At 37.9% G+C, this 18,425-nt stretch overlaps 1 protein-coding gene across 9 annotated transcripts; it reads right to left on the bottom strand.

The window, feature by feature from the left end:
* Positions 1 to 66: 66 nt before the first annotated feature.
* On the bottom strand, positions 67 to 9,346 carry LOC104099450 (U11/U12 small nuclear ribonucleoprotein 25 kDa protein). Of its 9 annotated transcripts, XM_070175318.1 has the most exons (10): positions 9,193 to 9,346; positions 7,596 to 7,895; positions 6,082 to 6,110; positions 5,182 to 5,248; positions 4,931 to 4,988; positions 3,377 to 3,583; positions 3,168 to 3,273; positions 2,222 to 2,321; positions 566 to 691; positions 67 to 530 (listed from the first exon to the last, which is right to left on the bottom strand). In XM_070175318.1, the coding sequence occupies exons 2-9, from the start codon at positions 7,869 to 7,871 to the stop codon at positions 584 to 586; spliced, it is 951 nt and encodes a 316-aa protein (XP_070031419.1). In that variant the 5' UTR covers positions 7,872 to 7,895; positions 9,193 to 9,346; the 3' UTR covers positions 67 to 530; positions 566 to 583. The 9 variants fall into 9 exon arrangements, with proteins under 9 accessions (XP_070031419.1, XP_009604741.1, XP_009604745.1 ...); XM_009606446.4 differs by having other exon boundaries at positions 67 to 691; XM_009606450.4 differs by having other exon boundaries at positions 67 to 691; positions 3,168 to 3,264.
* Between the last annotated feature and the right edge of the window lie 9,079 nt (positions 9,347 to 18,425).

The raw sequence follows: 18,425 nt of genomic DNA, 5'->3' as shown, positions 1-18,425 counted from the left end.
CACCTTTATCTGAAGGGTACTAGTCTCTTGGCACAAACAAAAGCAGACGAGTTAACGGTTCTAGTATCAATTTGAAAATCAAATAAACTGATTACTAGGAATAAATTTACATCTAATAATTTGTACACAAATATTGGTTATAAATGTTGAGACTACGTGTTCATTAGGAAGTAACCTTTTCGTGAATTGTTACATTTACTCCCAAACCAGAAAACGTTTCAGAAAGTAACACGGTTAGCCAAATAGAGCTTTCTACAGAGGGAAAAATCTAACATAAAATGGTACCTCTCGTAGCTATACTTTATAAAGCTAGGCGGTTGAAAAATAGCAACAACTAGACCTCAATCCAAAAAAGTAGAGCTCAACTATTTGAATACTTGTTGGCCATCTCACTCCATTCAAGCTCATCTCAAAACTAGGCAATTGAGAAGGCGCCTAGGCTTGATTTACTTTTCCTTGGTTTTACACCAGCGCTGCTATTACATCTGTGGTTAGAAGCCAGATAGAAGCATTCTATGGCTTCTGTATGCGGTAATCTAATCCCTGATTCAATACTTATGTATGCAGTAATCTAACCCCTGATTCAATCAGTTGTTCGTCCCTTTTTGCTTAGGCCATGAAAAAATCGGTGTTTTCTCCTCTTTGAATGCTTCTTTGAGGCCCTCGAGATGACATAGGGAATGAATTGCACCTGTCAAACTTCTCAAGTTAGACAAGAACGAATCGAGAATCACACAAGATCTTACAAGAGGCCAACCAAAAATGGTATTCCAACTTTCACTACTTTAAGAGAGCCAATATTTGGAATGTAAAACTTAGTCCTCTTTTAGAGGAGGATTCACATCTCCATCCTAACCGTTAATATAATTTCTTACTATTTCTCAAAACAGAAAAGGAAAACCCTTAAAGGTAAAGTCAGTACAATATAGACCAAAAGGTCGATTTCCATTTTCCACAATCAATCTGCGGGACAAGAGATCACAATGATTTGCAGGACAAGCAACTAACACATCACCCTTGAAATTCAAATTGTTCCGAAGGCAACGAGAAATCCAGTTCCTCTGCTAGGTTTTATACTTACGGTAGTTTTCAATAAATAGGAGTTCTTTCATTAACTTGATCGTTCAAGAATATTAAGCACGATATCGTTATGATCAGATTACTAATATTTGGAAATTGCCAGAATTGGCTCTCCTGATGATTTAATTTATTCTGAACTCCCGAGGATAATTCCAAATTATGGAAGTGGTCACTATAGAGCTGCGGCCTAATATGGTAATATCCCAGACATTAATGCATTACTGATCCATGTTGAAGCTTGCATTAGTCTTTGCACTATAGTTGTATTCTGAAGAGATTGAGTCAGACATCTAGCAGTTGCTATTTACTTATATGATACTAATGCTGCAACTGCAGTGCTTCAGCAGGGCCAACTGTAAATAGTACTACCCATGCTTTACACATGCTTCTGACGTGTGTACTAGCTAAGTTGCACGTATTAAGCTAATGTATCTTTTCCAGTTTCCAATGAAGCACTGCACGAAACTTAAGGTCAAATCAGCATGAGACAAATCAAGCACTTTCAAGGGATATGGACATGGCAAGGGTTACAAATTTGCATTAACCCTGGATTACAAGAAGCTCAACTCCATACATAGGCTTCTACCACATGGAATACCAGAAGAGTTTGTAACAACATTACATAATAGTTTTAATTAGTGGGTATTAAAGTGACTACAATGTTGAGAAACCACTGTTGTTTGGGAACTATTAATAATACTAGTTTGACTTAACTAGAGATGAGGCTATTTGAAGCATTGGCTTTATCTCTTTAAACACCTGTTTATTCTAAGATATGGTGAACCCATAGGCACACGATAAAGAAAGGTTCTATTGCAATCTGCGAAGCTGAAGCCCTTCATTAGGGATTTTAAATTTTTAATAACAATAAGCCGAAGGTGAGTGACAACTGCAATCTACTGTAGAAAATATTACAAAGTGAACTCAACATCTGAAACTGTGACTCATGGGAGATTAGGTTTTTGAAACTCTTCTCTGGTAAAAAAAAAATATTTCATGAGTGTTTTCTTCAATTAGATTGCAGTTTGGCATCAGGTATATGTACAACTTCTGGAGATCATTATGGGTAATCTTCTGAAAAACAAGTACTGACATTTGGCAATGCAATTGCAACATGAATGTGAGCACCAAAGTAAAATACCTGAGCATTGTTCCTAATGCCGTAGTCCTGAAGTTTAGCAGTATCATCTAGTAACTTCTCATTGTGAAATAAAAGGCAAAAATTTGACCAGACATGCCTCCTGTGCATCAACAATAAACATTCAAGTTAATAAAAGGGAGAGAAAATAAACGTTAGCATTTCTACAAGTAGCTCAAAATGAGTATCATCAAGCTATAGCTCAAGACATCTATGCTTGACCATTACAATAATATCTTGAACAATGTAACTGATGTTAAAACTAAAGTAAACTATAGCAGCTAAAAGTTCAATCAAAGTTCCGGCTAGTATACGCTAGAACATCAAGTGAGCCAAAGTGATGCAATGACGAATCCTTGCGCCAACAAATCTATTTTCTTCAGCATGGAAATAAAAGTACTAGCACTTATACGAGCCAGGGTTCCAGAAGGATTTATGTGATCAAATATTCTCCATTAAAGTAGACAGAAACATCTAATGAATCAACCAATTGTAGTTTGTCAAAAGTGTTGGTGAGTTATGTTACAATGTCTTCAGAGGCACCTACATTGGCTGGCAGCCGTTCAGCTTGGTGAAATACCTGGTCACTCGCTCTTTCTAGGTTACTCCCCAAGAGATAGCTATAAATCCTCTATGAATAGGTACCAGCAGGTCCAGCACCATATCATCATTCTGAGGCTACCTTCAAATTTAGTTCCTCTTGGCAAATTGCTGATTTAGCAAACTTCGACCTTTCCCTTAATTTTTCTCTGTTTCCAGTTTACTCTCTTCTTTTTGCTGATTTATCCTCTTACAGCACGTGTCCGAATTTTCTTTTTGCCTTACTTCGCTTTTATTCCCGTTACAATGAGGAAAAAGTTCATATATCCATAAGAGGGCTATGAGGAAATCATGAGCCAAATCTATGAACACTAAGTCACGTAATCCTATAACATTTCAAGCAACATACCAAGAAATATGCCGATGGCCCATCTTAGATTGCTCACTGTCATCTATCCTTTTGCGAACAGCTTGTTTCAAGTCTTTAACTGTCGCGGAATTCATCACTGTTACATCTTCACGGCAAAAGAAGAAAATTAATACATGTAACTGCTTATTCTTGTCTAATTCAACCAACAAAAAAAAAGTTCACAACTAATAACAGAGAGATGTAGGTACCAAAGCAGCTGCCATCCAATTTGAGGATAGAGATGCGCATGGCACTCCCAAGTTCCAAGCTGATAAGGGTGTCCACATCCATCAGAGTTGGTTTTTTTGGTACATCAGAAAGCACAGGATCGTTGAGGAGAGAAACCAATGTTGAATGGAGTCTTGCCTTCTTCATGTTGCTGTTGTATTCCAGTGAAATCTCCTTCCTCCCCTCTGCTGGTAAATATATCTTAAAATCAGCCAATATCCTATAAGAATTAATAGGCTTACACAACGTACACAGAAAAATAGATAATGCAAATACGTCCAGCAACTTTTATGCAAGCTAATTTGGGAACTAAGAGAAGGCAGAAAAAGTACATATACCTTACCTAGTACCTCCTTTAAAATTCAACCCCATAATTCTCTCCTAACATCTTCCACGCATCATACAGAATATAACCAAGGTATCTATACAAAGCCTTAAAATTATGTCATATGGTTAGGCATTACATCAAGTACAGAGAGACCATTTGGCTCTGTGCACTGACACGTATGTTTAGCGGGCTAGACTGTAACCATGTGGGAGAGTAGAGTTACAGAAGTGGGCAAATCTGGACCATTTTGCGTAGTTCAAGGGCAAATTTGATCCCTTTTCAATTGTAAAAGGGCCATGTGTCAGAAAGCTTCTGTCAATAGTCAATAAGGTAAATCTAGCCCAATTTCGTTACAGCATGACTAGATCTAACCCCAACTATTAACGAAGGCAAAATCTGAAACATTTCGCAAAGTTCAAGCTACAAATTTGACCCTTTTCCCTATTTATTGAAGATAGAGAAAAGAGAGTTCTCATGTGAAATTCGTTTCACAAAGAACTGGGAAAGTGTACTAGTCCATCCAGACACCTCCCAAAACAAAAAGAAAAGAAACAAAATAGACATTACTTAAGCTTCGGTTAAGCAAGTTAACGGAATAGGTATCTGCAGCAAAACATTGATAGCTCACCAGAAGTGCATCTTATGACACCTTCATCAAAATTCATTCCCTTTCTAATAATTGGATCGTTCAGAACATAAAAGAAAGTAAAATATGATGAGCTAAAGTAGTGATGGGGCAAAGCCATAACCAAAGACCTTAGTCTCATAATTTCGTAGCAAAACCTGTGTGACCATTAGAATGGACATGTTACATCTATGGGGCAATATCCGAAAAACCCTAATATCAATAAGAATCTACTTGATTTTAGGGCCAGTATTGGAGAGACCAAGCATTTCAGAAATTCTCTAAGAAATGAGTAGTAATTTCTACTTCTTTGTCATAATAGATTATTGGACTTGGATGTTGGCAGAGTGTGTGTGTGTGTGTAATAAGTGTGTCTGTAAACATATAATTTTTCTTTTGAGAAAGAGAACTGTACAAGAGGATTACAGAGGAGACCATGAAGAAATCTATATATTCAACCTAAAGGTTTGAGTATAATGTGTATCAGAATCTGTAACCAAAGTCTCCTACTCTCCTTGAGGACGGGAGCATGAAAAGAGGAATTCTTTGGGATATGAAGCTAAAACGAAATACAATTACCACCTGTGTGTTGTTTAGATTCTGTAGTAAGATCTCCGGACAGCTCTAACAATGTCATTTGCTGCATAACAGTAATTGAAGCTACTTAGTATATGAAGTTAAAGGACAATGCAGAGGCAAATATTCCATTTTGCAATACCCAAAATTTAAACAGTTGAAATGCAAAAAAAATCAAATTGTGCTGCAACTTTCTAGACCCAACGGAAGGTAATTTTTGATTAAAATAAAATAATAACGACGGCAGAATCATTTACCTCCTCTTTAGCTTCCAGGTACTCTTCGTTTGCTTTCGTTTTAGTCATCGGATCATTTCTTTCCTTCCTGCTCAGGCAAGTAATGATTGACTCAAAAGAAAGGTAAAGGGAGTTATATGTGCTGATCAAACAAGAGGTAAATTCGACCAATCAGTATTTTAATTACATCATTCAAGATTGTGAACAGTATGAAATGCGTAGAGAAGCAAGAGCCTCTCACCATAGCCCAGCCAAAACGGAGCTTTAGGAACTTATATTCAGAGTTGATTTTGTGATGCTAGGAACGGCAGAGAGAATCTAGGAAGTTTAGAAGAGGCAGAGAAGGAAAGCATGGGAAATTGGTCCTTGGATGCTCATGTGGACAATAGACAAATAGAGGAACTGAAAAATGTCGAGAAGTTGAAAACACACTAGCACATATTATTGGACCTCTTTTATCTTTTGTCTACTTTTGGAACTGATCTTTCAGTTAGTGTTGATGAGTGAAGTATTTTTTTCCGGAGGTTTAATGTTTTGATACAGGATCTTCTACTTCCGTATACACCTTGTTTTGAAAAATTCATTATCTTTTTATGCACCTTGTATGTGGAACTTTTTTCTCCATCAAATCAATAAAATATTAATTTCATCACAATAGATATTATTTTCAGCTATTTATTGCTATTTTCATCACACCATATCACTGCTACCAACACGCCAGAAAAGTACAAGGAAATTAAGAACTAAAAACCTTGATAACTTCATGCCATATTCTAAATATGGGTAACACTTCAAGTATTCTTGACAAGAAAGATTTCCTGATTTTCTACCTGACTAGGTATAAAAAAGGCAAGGAAGTTTATGGACATGTACGGAAAAGAAGAGTTAAAGTAAGAACCAAAAGCTCCATCAGAGGCTTACCAGTTTTCGGGACCAGTTGAATTGAAGACCTGAGAAGATGGAATAGTAACTAGATTATTCTTTCCTGTGTGAGAGAGGACAAATATGCAAATTGCAACTTGAAGTACAGAATCTTTGGCTAAAATTGAAAGAAGAGTATGCTAGGGATTCTAACATCCGATTTTTAGAACAAACAAAGGAAGCGAACCACTGTTGGTTACAAGGTTCAAGAAAAGATGGATATTCACCTATTTGAAAAAGAAAGATGGATATTCAATCAAAAAGGCAATCATACCTTTCTAATTTGTCTTTGCCGCTGTAAATTGCTACCTATTATTCCTTCCTCCATCGTTCTCAACTTACTCCTCTTTCAGATTTTAGAAATTTCAAGTTTTTTACTTTCTTCGAGCACCTCCACCAAACAACATTAGTCAAATTTCCCCTACTCTCTTGTTTGACAAAGTAGAAATTTCAAGGCAACGCAAGCTCCAACATCCATCAATTCCTTCTTAGTGCTTGTTATCCTGTTCTTTTCGGGTGTCTTAGGCCAAGTTAAACTAGGTTGTCTTAAGAGATATAGATGAGATTCATACTGTTATCTTCTTTCATTACCCGAAAAGGGCCAAAACTGCCCCCTGAACTATTGCCTTAGGGCTATAAATACCCTCCGTCCACCCATCAATCCAAAAATGCGTCGACCCTTACTTTTTGGGCTCATTTCTTCCCTTATGACTAACGGCCAACACTGAATTAGGAAAAAATTATTTAAATTTCACGTGGCATTTTATTACTGGTCCAAATTTAAACCATGACCCCAGTTAAATAAACCCACCTCAATACCCAGTTTTCTAACCCAAACACTAACCCGCCTGGAAAACATAAAATCTCCGAAAAACATAAAGATAAAGAGAAGGAATTGACCGAAAAAGAAGATTCCGGCAAAATTCCACTTTTCCAGCCACAATTCTTTTCAATAAATAGTGAGACGTTTGAATCTAAAGAACAAGAATAAGCAGCTTCAACTTTTTCTAGCAGAAAAGAGAGGAAGAAAAATAAATTTGGATCCTTCAAAAAAGTATCCAGCGATCTCCATTTTTTCCGGCTTTATGCAACTTCAATGGCCTTATTGAAAATGTATGGTGGTGTTATGGTCTCGCAAATCCCGGGTTGACCGTTAGTCATAAGGGTAAAAATGAGCCCAAAAAGTAACGGTGGGGACATTTTTGGACTGATAGGTGGATGGAGGGTATTTATAGTCCTAAGGCAATAGTTCAGGGGTTGCTTTGGCCCTTTTCCGTTGTTTTACTTATCTTAATATTCTGTTTCTCATAATTTCCACCTTCCACTTAATTATTCGACGCCCACGTATTTCAATTCTCAAACTCCACAAATGGCAGTCTATGCCAGAATTTAGTTTAAGCAGTCTTTTAACAACTCTTCTAAGCATATCCAATAGCAATATAGTAAACAACAAGTGCACAAAAAAAAAAAAAGCAGAATACTCCAATGTAAAAGGGTATTCATAAATAAAGCACCTCATTTTGTCTTTCTGTGTCAACATTAAAATTTGAACTGGATCTGCGATGATCCATGCTTTGATGATCTGAAGCTGAATAGGAGTAATCATGTCTCGGCCTAGGAGACCTATGCTCAACTACATCTCTTCCTGATCTTCGTTCTCTTCTTTCAGATGACAATTCTTTATTCAAATCCATGTCCTTAGGCCTATGCCTATGCCTGTGCCTCTGCTGTAACGGAGACCTATCTCTACTAGTGGAAGACTTTGTCTCATGATGCCCCATCAGAATCATGCAATTATACAGCCATGTATATATCTATCGCAACTCAAATACACCAGAAACAAATGCCAATTATTAAACAAGTAGACGAATTTATCAAAGTTGAAACTTGCATATAAACAATTTCTTAAAGATTCATCTTGTGGGGCATGTATGAAGAATCCGTCCCGTCACTAGCGTGAGATCAGTAGTAGAAGATACAAAGGAATATCCAATAACCGTGGGTTTACACTAGGGATCGACATTGAGCTCGTATTTGTTTACCTTTGTGATGGATGAGATAACCAAAACAACACAAAATGAGGTTTCATGATGTATGTTATTTGCTGATATATTGTACCGATTGACAAAACCATCAAGAATGTCAACCAAAGCTTGAATCATGGATAAGCACTCTAGCGAGTAAGGGTCCTAGGATAAGTAACAGTAGGACTGCTATATGCACTACAAGTTTAGCCAACATAAAAAGAGCGAAATCAAGGTGAGATTAGATGGGGTTGAGGCGCTCAAATGCAAACAATTCAGATATTTAGGTTCATTGTTCCAAGAGAATGGAATGATGGATAAATATGTTACACATCAGTCTATCAAGTCAATTATTGGATGATTGCATGCAACTCTCTTGATAAACTTATACTAGTAATCAGATAAGGATGATAACTAAGGTCCCATGACATGTCAAAATTCATTGATAGTATAAAATATATTTACATTATCAGGTCAATTATTAGGTAATTACAGATAAATCTCTTGATAAGCATTAAACGCTAATCAAGTAAAGATGGTAACTTTTCTGTTGCTAGTGCTAGCTAGTAGATATACTGTGGAATTAGTTAAGGTAGGCGCAACATGGTAACTAACCTTCTATCACAGTCAAAATTCATGCTATCAGGTCAATTATTGGACAATTATAGGTAAATATCTTGATAAACATTAATTAGTAATCAGGTAAATATGGTAAATAGCATCCTACCACAAGTCAAAATTCACGGATAGCATAATTTTTACATTGCCAGTGTACATAACTTAAAGCCATACAAGAATTATAATTATGCTTGTTGGCTGGTGAACATTTTCTGCAATTGAAATTCATGGGTTTCTGTAAATGAGAAAAGTGAGAGCAGCAACAGCAACAGTTATAAGTCAGCGACTGCGCCACATCAAATACACCAGAACAGGCACAGAAAGAAAAAAAGAACCAATTACTAAACAAGTAGACAAATTTATCAGAGAATAAAAAGTTGAAACTTGCACATAAACCATTTGCTTAAAGGTTTCATCTTGTGGGGATTTATATTATAACACAATATGGTAGGAATTAAATTAATCTCACCTATTTCATCAAATTATAATTGGGACTCTGTTGCTCCGCGATACTCCCGGCAAAACCGATTCTCCGGTAAATTAGGTTCTAACTTCTAAGTGCAAAATAATTTTCCCCAAAATGAAACTTTATGACAAATATTTTTATTATTAGTATTTATTGGAGAGCGGAAAATAGTTTTTCAACAAAAACATAGGGGGAAAAAAATCAGAAATATGGTGATTTATAAATGCTAATCGAAAATTAGCAAAAATAAAATCTGAACAAAAATATCCTAAAATATTTGAAAAAATCTAGCATAATATGTTGAAATTATAATTTCTTACACGAGATTCCAGCATATTTATTGTTAGTATTTATTGGAGAGCGAAAAATAGTTTTTAAACAAAAACGTGGGGGGGGGGGGGGGGGTGAATTAGAAATATGGTGATTTATAAATGCTAATCAAAAATTAGCAAAAATAAAATCTGAACAAAAATATGCTTAAAAATTTGAAAAAATCTAGCATAATATGTTGGACTTAGAATTTTTTACATGAGATTCCAGCATAATATATTCTTAGTATTTATTGGAGAGCGGAAAATAGTTTTTTAACAAAAACGTAGGGGGGAATCAGAAATATGGTGATTTATAAATGCTAGTCGAAAATTAGTAAAAATAAAATTTGAACAAAAATATCCTTAAAAATTCGAAAAAATCTAGCATAATATCTTGGACTTAGAATTTTTTACATGAGATTCCAGCATAATATGTTATAATTTCATAATGTGATAGGAATTCAAACATAATATGTTGGTAGCTTATATGCAAGAGCTCCATAATCTATCATATTATGCTGGAACTTTCTGCGTTTCAGCTAGAGTATTTCTGTCCAGATTTTATCTCCGCATAAAATAGTCGCTTTCAATAACTTTGTAAATATTGACTATTTTTCAATTGGGTGTGCGAAAACTGGCCAACATACGCTATTTTGACCAGAAACATAAGTAATTTTTTCCAATGTTTAGTTGTATAAGTGATAAATAAAAAAATTGAGAAGTTTGGGAATTAATTTTTGTTTATTACAAAAGAAAACAACCAAAACAAAGAAAAACTTTTGTGAAAATATTTTCAATCAAAAGGTTTTGAGTATTAAAAACGAATACTAATATATAGATGTTGGTCAGAGTAGTAACTTAAAGTTTTGAGATGATTTAACAAAGAAAAATAGCATCGAATCATAAGTGTGAGAAATAATTCTCTTCATTTGATGAATATGACAAATATTTTACGTCATATGTAACACAACGAAATCATAAAATGTACATTTGAATAGATTTTGATTTTAGTTTCTTACATATTTGGAGTCTCATTCTAAAATCATGTCGATAACATTGAAGAAAAGTTGAAGGTCCATAGATTATGAGTAGTGATAAAACTGGACATGTCAAAGGCGCATGATCGGGTTTTTTAGCTTTTTCTCACTTAAGTTTTGAGGAAAATGGGATCTTGTGAAATTCTCATTGATACATTATAGAGATCGGTGGTTTTCATCATTGTCTCTGATATGATTTATTTTAACGTCCGAAGCTTTGTCATGTAACGTAAATATTTTATTTGAAAATCCAGCTTATTATGGTTTTATTAGCCAAATTGCGTCTCATGATCAACCACTTATTTTATATTGATGATACAATCATCTTTACCTCAATGGATAGGCGATCCTTGAATTTAGTCATGGGTTTTTTGAAGGAGTATGAAATGACCTTAGGTCAAATGATTTTAGAGATGAGAGTGCAATTTATATGCATCATCTAGCTGTATGTACCCTAAATATATATGTGGTCAAGTGACTGATTTGGTGCACTGGTGACAAGTGCCCCTCTTGTCTCTTTTTTGTCCCTCAGGTCAAGGGTTTGATCACCCTACAATTATGTTTAATTAATTCCTTTTATAATTAATAAATAATAATTAATTTTTTTTTTAATTAACAGCAGACCCCTACGCCCTTTCCTTCTTCCCAATAAACAAACACATTTTTACTTCTTTTTTTAAATTCCCTTTTGCATGTCTCTTTTATTTTTCTTCTCTTAATCATTCTTTTGAGTGCAAAAACTTTAAAATCCCTAAAAACAAAGTACTCGTGACTCGTCTCTCTCGGTTCTGAGGCTCTCTGTGGATTCAAAGCAGCAAAAACCCCTGCTCAATATTAAGTGATGCCTTTTTAATAAAATTAGAATGATTATTTAGTTTGCTATATAGAGCGTGAGATATTTAAAATTGTAAGCAATTATCCTATTATTGACTATTTTCAAAGTATGAAAACTCGCCGAGGACATTTATAAAGTGAATGATATTTCTTGCGTATATAGTATTAATAAGTTTGCTCGTCAACTTGTTATCACTATAAAATTTTATATAATGGAACCAAATATTTATCTTAAAGATAATAGTACACCCTTTTTTAAAAAAATCTTGGATACGCCTCCGACAAGGGAGGAACTTCAATGCAAAGAAATGGCTCTTCTTGTCACTTCTTTGAGAACATGAAAAACTTAACCTGACAGCTTTTGTGAATACATTTCATAACCAAAAATTGATCACCACGAGTAACCTGCTGAGGATGTCCATCACTATTTCCTCTAGGAATTATATTCCCATGGCCCCTAAATTGATAGCACAAAATTAAAAGGCAAGCAGGGGCGAAGCTAGCAATTAAGTGACGGGTTCGGTCGAATACAGTAGTTTTGATCCAAGCCCTATAGTATCTTAAGAAATCCATTGAATATGTACAAATTATTAATTTAGAATGCAGTAACTTAAAAGAACTAAAATCTTGAATCCATAAACTTTAAATCCCGACTCCGCCTCTAAAGGCAAGTGCTTTAGTTAGTATAAATCTTTGGAGCTCACATATATGAAAAAATATTAGAGAAGAAAGCTAGAGCAACTAGAGCGAGTATTGTTTACCCGAAAAATTAGATAACGTTAAATTTGTGTATGGTTCTAAGGATATGTGATATAATTTGATATAAATCGTATAGAGAAATAGAAATATGTGTATTTTTTACTATGAGAATGGGAATAGTGAGTGAAAGAATGAATAAGGTAAAATAAATCAAGCATGAGCAGATATCTTCCAATATGAGAAGTGATCTTTTGTTACAGTCTATTCTCTGTCTTCGTATGCTTACAAGGATTCTCCCTTTTAAAATAGAGGGATCCTACTTTATTTACAATAAAATAAAGCATATAGTGGAGGACTCATGATAAATTATCTCTTCTTCGATTTCTGCCAAGATTCTCTCTCTTAATGCGGTTGTAACGGCTCTTGTCTGTAAGTTTCAGGGTGGTTTCGGATCATTTCAGAAAGTTTGACTTTGCTGGTTTCTGGTGAAACACTGTTCATTCGCAATTGCAAACCATTTATGGCAATTGCGTAAACACTGTTCATTCGCAATTGCGAACCATTTATGGAAATTGCGAAAACACTGTTCATTCGCAATTGCGAACCATTTATGGCAATTGAGAAACCATTGTTCATGTGAGGTACTGTTCATTCGCAAATGCGAAGTCGAGTGAATGATTCGACTCCGGATAAAGTGGCCCGTAGGCGTAATGGTCGAGTGCTTGCTTGCTCGAACTCGAAATGAAGGTATCCCGTAGGCTTAGTAGTCGAATTTATCTTAACTCTGTTTGTGTAATAAATCTCCAAATAGAGGAATTTTTCTTGGATATAAGATGTCGGTAAAGAGGAGAACTTTCTTTGCAAGTCACTATACATGTGTTCGTGTTTCGCGCCTGGGTTCGGGCCAACTACATGAGCATGGTTTGTTTTGACCATTTGGCTCTTACAACTTTTCCTATTGGAAGCCCGTTGTTTGCGAAATAACTTTCTTGCTTCAAAACTTGATATATTTGAAGGCTAATGCCCCCAGTATTCGAGGTCGATTGTAAAGAGGCCTTGGATATTGTTGTAAGTGCAGCACGATCTTTGATTGCCTCGTTAAAAACCTTGCCGAAAAACCCATTTGGGATAAAAACCGGTCTAAGGGAAAAAGAGTGCAACGCGTGCTTTCAAATCTATGGTAAAGGATCCATCTTAGCTCCTGCTCGGAATTCTGCAGGGGTCAGTTTTGAAATGCAAACGAATATGAAAGGTTCGTACCTTAGCAGTAGTATCGTTTTAGATGTGACACATTCCAATTGCTTGATAGTTGTTTGCCGTTTATAATGTCGAGCATGTATGATCCCTTTCCGACGTTCTTGAGAACCTGATATGGTCCTTCCCAATTTGGTCCTAGTTTTCCTTCGTTCGGATTTCGGGTATTGATGGTGACATTCCTTAGTACTAAGTCCCCGGGCTTGAAATGGCGGAGCTTGGTTCTTCGATTATAATATCGTTCGATTCACTACTATTGGGCGACCAATTGGACGAGAGCAGCTTCATGTCTTTCCTCTGATAATTCGAGGCTAGTGTTCATAGCCTCGTTATTTGATTCTTCCGTCGTGTATCGAAATTTGGTACTGGGTTCGCCAACTTCGACTAGTATCAATGCTTCGGAGCCATATACTAAGGAGAATGGGGTCGCCCCCGTACTAGATTTCGACGTCGTTCGATATGCCCAAAGGACTTCGGGTAGGATTTCTCTTCACTTTCCTTTAGCGTCGTTCAACCTCTTCTTTAGGTTCTAAATGATAGTTTTGTTCGTTGATTCTGCCTGTCCGTTCCCACTGGGGTGATATGGTGTTGATAATATACTTCTTATTCTGTGGTCTTCGAAGAATTTCGTCACTTTGCTGCCCACAAATTATTTCCCATTATCACATACTATTTCGGTGGGTATTCCGAATCGGCATATGATATGATCCTAGATAAAGTCTATAACTTCTTTCTCTCTTACTTTCTTGAACGCCTGTGCTTCAACCCATTTAGAGAAATAGTCAGTCATAAATAAGATAAATTTGGCTTTACCTGGGGTCGATGGCAGAGAGCCGACGATATGCATTCCCCATTTCATGAATGGACATGGGGATAGGACCTAGTGGAGTTGCTCTCCGGGTTGATGGATCATTGGTGCAAACCTTTGACATTTGTCACATTTTCGAACAAATTCCTTCGTATCTTTGCCCATATCGATCCAATAATACCCTTCCCTGATTATTTTTCAGACTAATGGTTCAGCACCGGAGTGATTCCCACAAGTACCCTCGTGCACCTCGCGTAAGATGTAATCGGTATCTCCTGGACCCAAGCATACTACCAATGGTCCATCGAATGTCCTTCGGTATAACGTTCCATCTGAAGCCACCGTGAATCGAGCAGCTTTAGTTCGTAGGGCTTTTGAATCTTTAGGTTCTGATGGGAGCTTTCCGTCCTTTAAGTATTCAATATACTTAGTTCTCCAATCCTAGGTTAAGCTTGTAGAATTTATCTCGGCGTGACCTTCTTCGATCACGGATCTCAAGAGTTGAACGACAGTCCCCGAGCTCAAGTCACCTTCCTCGACCGATGATTTCAAATTCGCAAGTGCATCAGCCTCACTGTTTTGCTCTCGTGGAACGTGCTGTAAAGTCCATTGTTTGAAATGGTGCAAAGTGACATGTAGTTTGTCCAAATACCTTTGCATTCTATCCTCTCTAAATTTGAAGGTTTTGTTTACTTGACTTACCACCAACAGAGAGTCACATTTGGCTTCGATGACTTCTGCTTCCAAGTTTTTAGCTATCTCGAGACCTGCAATCACGGCCTCATACTCGGCCTCGTTGTTAGTCAACCTGGAAGTTTTAATAGATTGCCTATTGGTGCTACCTGTGGGTGGCTTTAAAACTATGCCCAACCCGAACCCTTTTACGTTCGAGGCCCCGTCCGTAAAAAGGGTCCATACCCTCGAGGACTTACCCGATTTCAGCAAGAATTCTTTTTCGACTTCGGGTACGAGGGTTGGCGTGAAATCGGCCACGAAGTCTGCTAAAATTTGAGACTTGATAGCCGTACGGGGTTGATATTCGATATCATACCCACTGAGTTCGATGACCCATTTGGCCAATCGGCCTGATAGTTCGGGCTTGTACAAAATATTACGAAGTAGGTAAGTTGTTAATACGCATATGGGGTGACATTGAAAGTATGGTCGTAACTTTCTAGAGGCTCTTATCACTGCAAGTGCCAATTTTTCTATGTGTGGATATCTAGCTTCTGCTTCTCCTAAGGTTCGACTTATATAATAAATGGGAAATTGCGTACCTTGCTCTTCCCGAACTAGGACACCGCTTACTGTGATTTCTGATACTGCCTAGTATAAGCAAAGTTTTTCGTATGCTTTCGGAGTGTGAAGTAGTGGTGGGCTCGACAGATATTGTTTAAGTTCCTTCAATGCCTATTGGCATTTCGGGGTCCAAGCGAAACCGTTCTTCTTTTTGAGTAGGGAGAAAATTTTGTGACTTCGATCTGATGATCTCGAAATGAATCGGCCTAGGGCCGCAATTCGTCCTGTTAGCCTTTGTATAACTTTTACGCTGTCCACGATGGTGATGTTTTTGATGGCCTTGATTTTATCGGGGTTAATCTCGATTCCCCGATTTGACGCTATGAAGCCGAGGAACTTGCCCGAACCGACCCCGAAAGCATATTTTTTTGGGGTTGAGCTTCATGTTGTATTTCCTCAAAATCTCGAACGTTTCCTGCAAATGGGTCAGATGGTCCTCTGCGCGCAGGGACTTAACTAGCATGTCATCAATACAAACTTCCATTGATTTACCTATTTGTTCTTCGAATATTTTATTTACTAGGCGTTGGTAAGTAGCCCCCGCATTTTTTAGCCCGGAGGGCATCACATTATAACAACATGTTCCATATTTGGTGACAAATGAAGTCTTTTCCTGCTCCTTCGGGTTCATCCGGATTTGATTATACCCGAAATAGGCATAGAGAAAAGTGAGAATCTCGTGACCGGCCGTGGCATCGATCATGCGATCGATGTTGGGTAGTGGAAAAGAATCTTTGGGACATGCTTTGTTTAAATCCTTATAGTCCACGCACATTCTAAGTTTGTTTCCTTTTTTAGGCACTACAACTATATTGGCTAACCATTCGGGATATTTTACCTCCCGAATGGACCATATCTTGAGAAGTTTGGTTACCTCGTTTTTTACGAATGCGTGTTTTACCTCGGACTGGGGTCTTCTCTTTTGCTTTACTGGTCTGAACTTAGGGTCCAAGCTTAGCCGATGCGTCGTTATGTCCGATGGAATCCCTGTTATATCTAAATGGGACCAGGCAAAACAATCAATGTTATCGATAAGAAATTGAACAAGTTTCTTCCTGAGTTCGGGGCTCAACCCCGTTCCCAAGTATACCTTTCGTTCGGGCCAGTGCTCGATTAGTGTGACTTGCTCCAATTCCTCAATTGTTGATTTGGTGGCGTCGGAGTCATCGGGAATCACGAAGGATTGAGGGACCCTCTGATCATCATGTTCTTCGATCATCTAATTATCTGGTTAGGTTGAAGCCGATGTCTGTGATTGCTATTTGGTGTCTCCTTCTGAGGCCGGTCCCTTTACTGACGAAGGCGAGGATATTGGTTTGGCTTCCTCGACGGCGAACATTTCTTTTGCGGCTGGTTGTTCTCCGTACACTGTTTTGACTCCTCTCGATGTTAGGAATTTGAGGACCTGGTGTAGGGTCGAAGGTACAACTCTCATGTTGTGGATCCATGGCCTTCCGAAAAGGGCGTTGTACTTCATATTGCCTTCGATCACGTGAAACTTCATTTCCTGGATGGTTCCGACCACGTTTATTGATAGAATTATCTCGCTTTTGGTGGTTTCACATGTCATATTGAATAGAACTAGGGTTGCGGATACGATCTGGTCCCGCAGGCCGAGCTGCTCTATGACCTTCAATTTGATGATGTTGGCTGAGCTACCTGGATCAATCAACACACGCTTAACTTTAGTTTTATTCATGAGTACGGATATTACCAGTGCATCATTATGAGGTTGTATGACCCCTTCTGCATCTTCATCATTGAAGGACAAAGTTCCTATGGGTGTATAATCATGAGTTCGAGATCGTTTTTCTTTCACAATCGATGTTTTAGTGCATTTAAGCACTGGTCCCTGAGGGGTATCGGCACCGTCGATGATCATGTGAATGACGTGCTGCGGCTCTTCCTGCTCGTTTTGCTTGTCGAAATCACTGTTTTTAAAATGGTTCCTCGCCCTATCGCTCAAAAATTTCCGAAGGTGGCCTTTGTTAAATAACCGGGCTACTTTCTCTCTTATTTGCCTGCAATCTTCCGTTCTGTGGCCATGAGTGCCATGATATTCACACATTTGATTGGGATTCCTTTGGGCAGGATCGGTCTGCATTGGTCGAGGCCATCTAGTGTCTTTGATGCGTCCGATAGCAGACATGATAGCGGATGCATCAACGCTGAAGTTATATTTCGATAACCGAGGTGCTTCTATAGGATCGGCATATTTATCAAAGCCGCTCTTGCGCATAAGTCCCCGAGAATTTCGCCCTCGATCAATCCTTCGATTGTTCCGAGCGGTGTTGTGTGTCGAACCGTTGTTCATCCGATTTGCGACGTACGGTTGATATCGGTCTCTATTCGACCTTTGTTCTTTGTCGATCTCCCTTTGGTTTTTAGTAGTTATCCTGTTCTGATGCATGGATCCAGACGGAGCTCCCAACTAGTCATCTTCGACCCTAATTTTCGACTCATATCGGTTGTGTATATCTGCCCAAGTTATTGTTAGATACTCGATCAAATTTTGCTTCAACCGACGCGATGCTATCGAACTTTGCTCGTTCAACCCTTGGGTGAAAGCTTGGACGGCCTAATCGTCTGCGACCGGTGGCAATTGCATGCGTTCCATTTGAATCGGGATACGAATTGCCTCATCATTTCATTACCCCTTTGCTTTACTTTGAAGAGGTCTCATTTCCTTATTGCAACCTTTATGGCACCAGCATGTGCCTTTATGAACGAATCTGCTAACATGGCAAAAGAATCGATGGAATATGGCGGCAGATTGTGATACCAAATCATCGCTCCCTTCGAGAGGGTCTCCCCGAACTTTTTCAACAACACGGATTCGATCTCATCGCCCTCCAAATCGTTACCCTTGATGGCACATGCGTAAGAGGTGACGTGTTCGTTAGGATCGGTCGTACCATTATATTTAGGAATTTCGGGCATACAGAATATTTTGGGGATTGGTTTTGGGGCCTCACTCGAAGGAAAAGGCTTTTG

The sequence above is a fragment of the Nicotiana tomentosiformis genome, chromosome 5 (assembly GCF_000390325.3).
Source record: "Nicotiana tomentosiformis chromosome 5, ASM39032v3, whole genome shotgun sequence".
Classification (NCBI taxonomy): domain Eukaryota; kingdom Viridiplantae; phylum Streptophyta; class Magnoliopsida; order Solanales; family Solanaceae; genus Nicotiana; species Nicotiana tomentosiformis.
The sequence above is the reverse complement of the archived record's forward strand: the minus strand, read 5'-3'. Positions and strand labels throughout refer to the sequence as shown.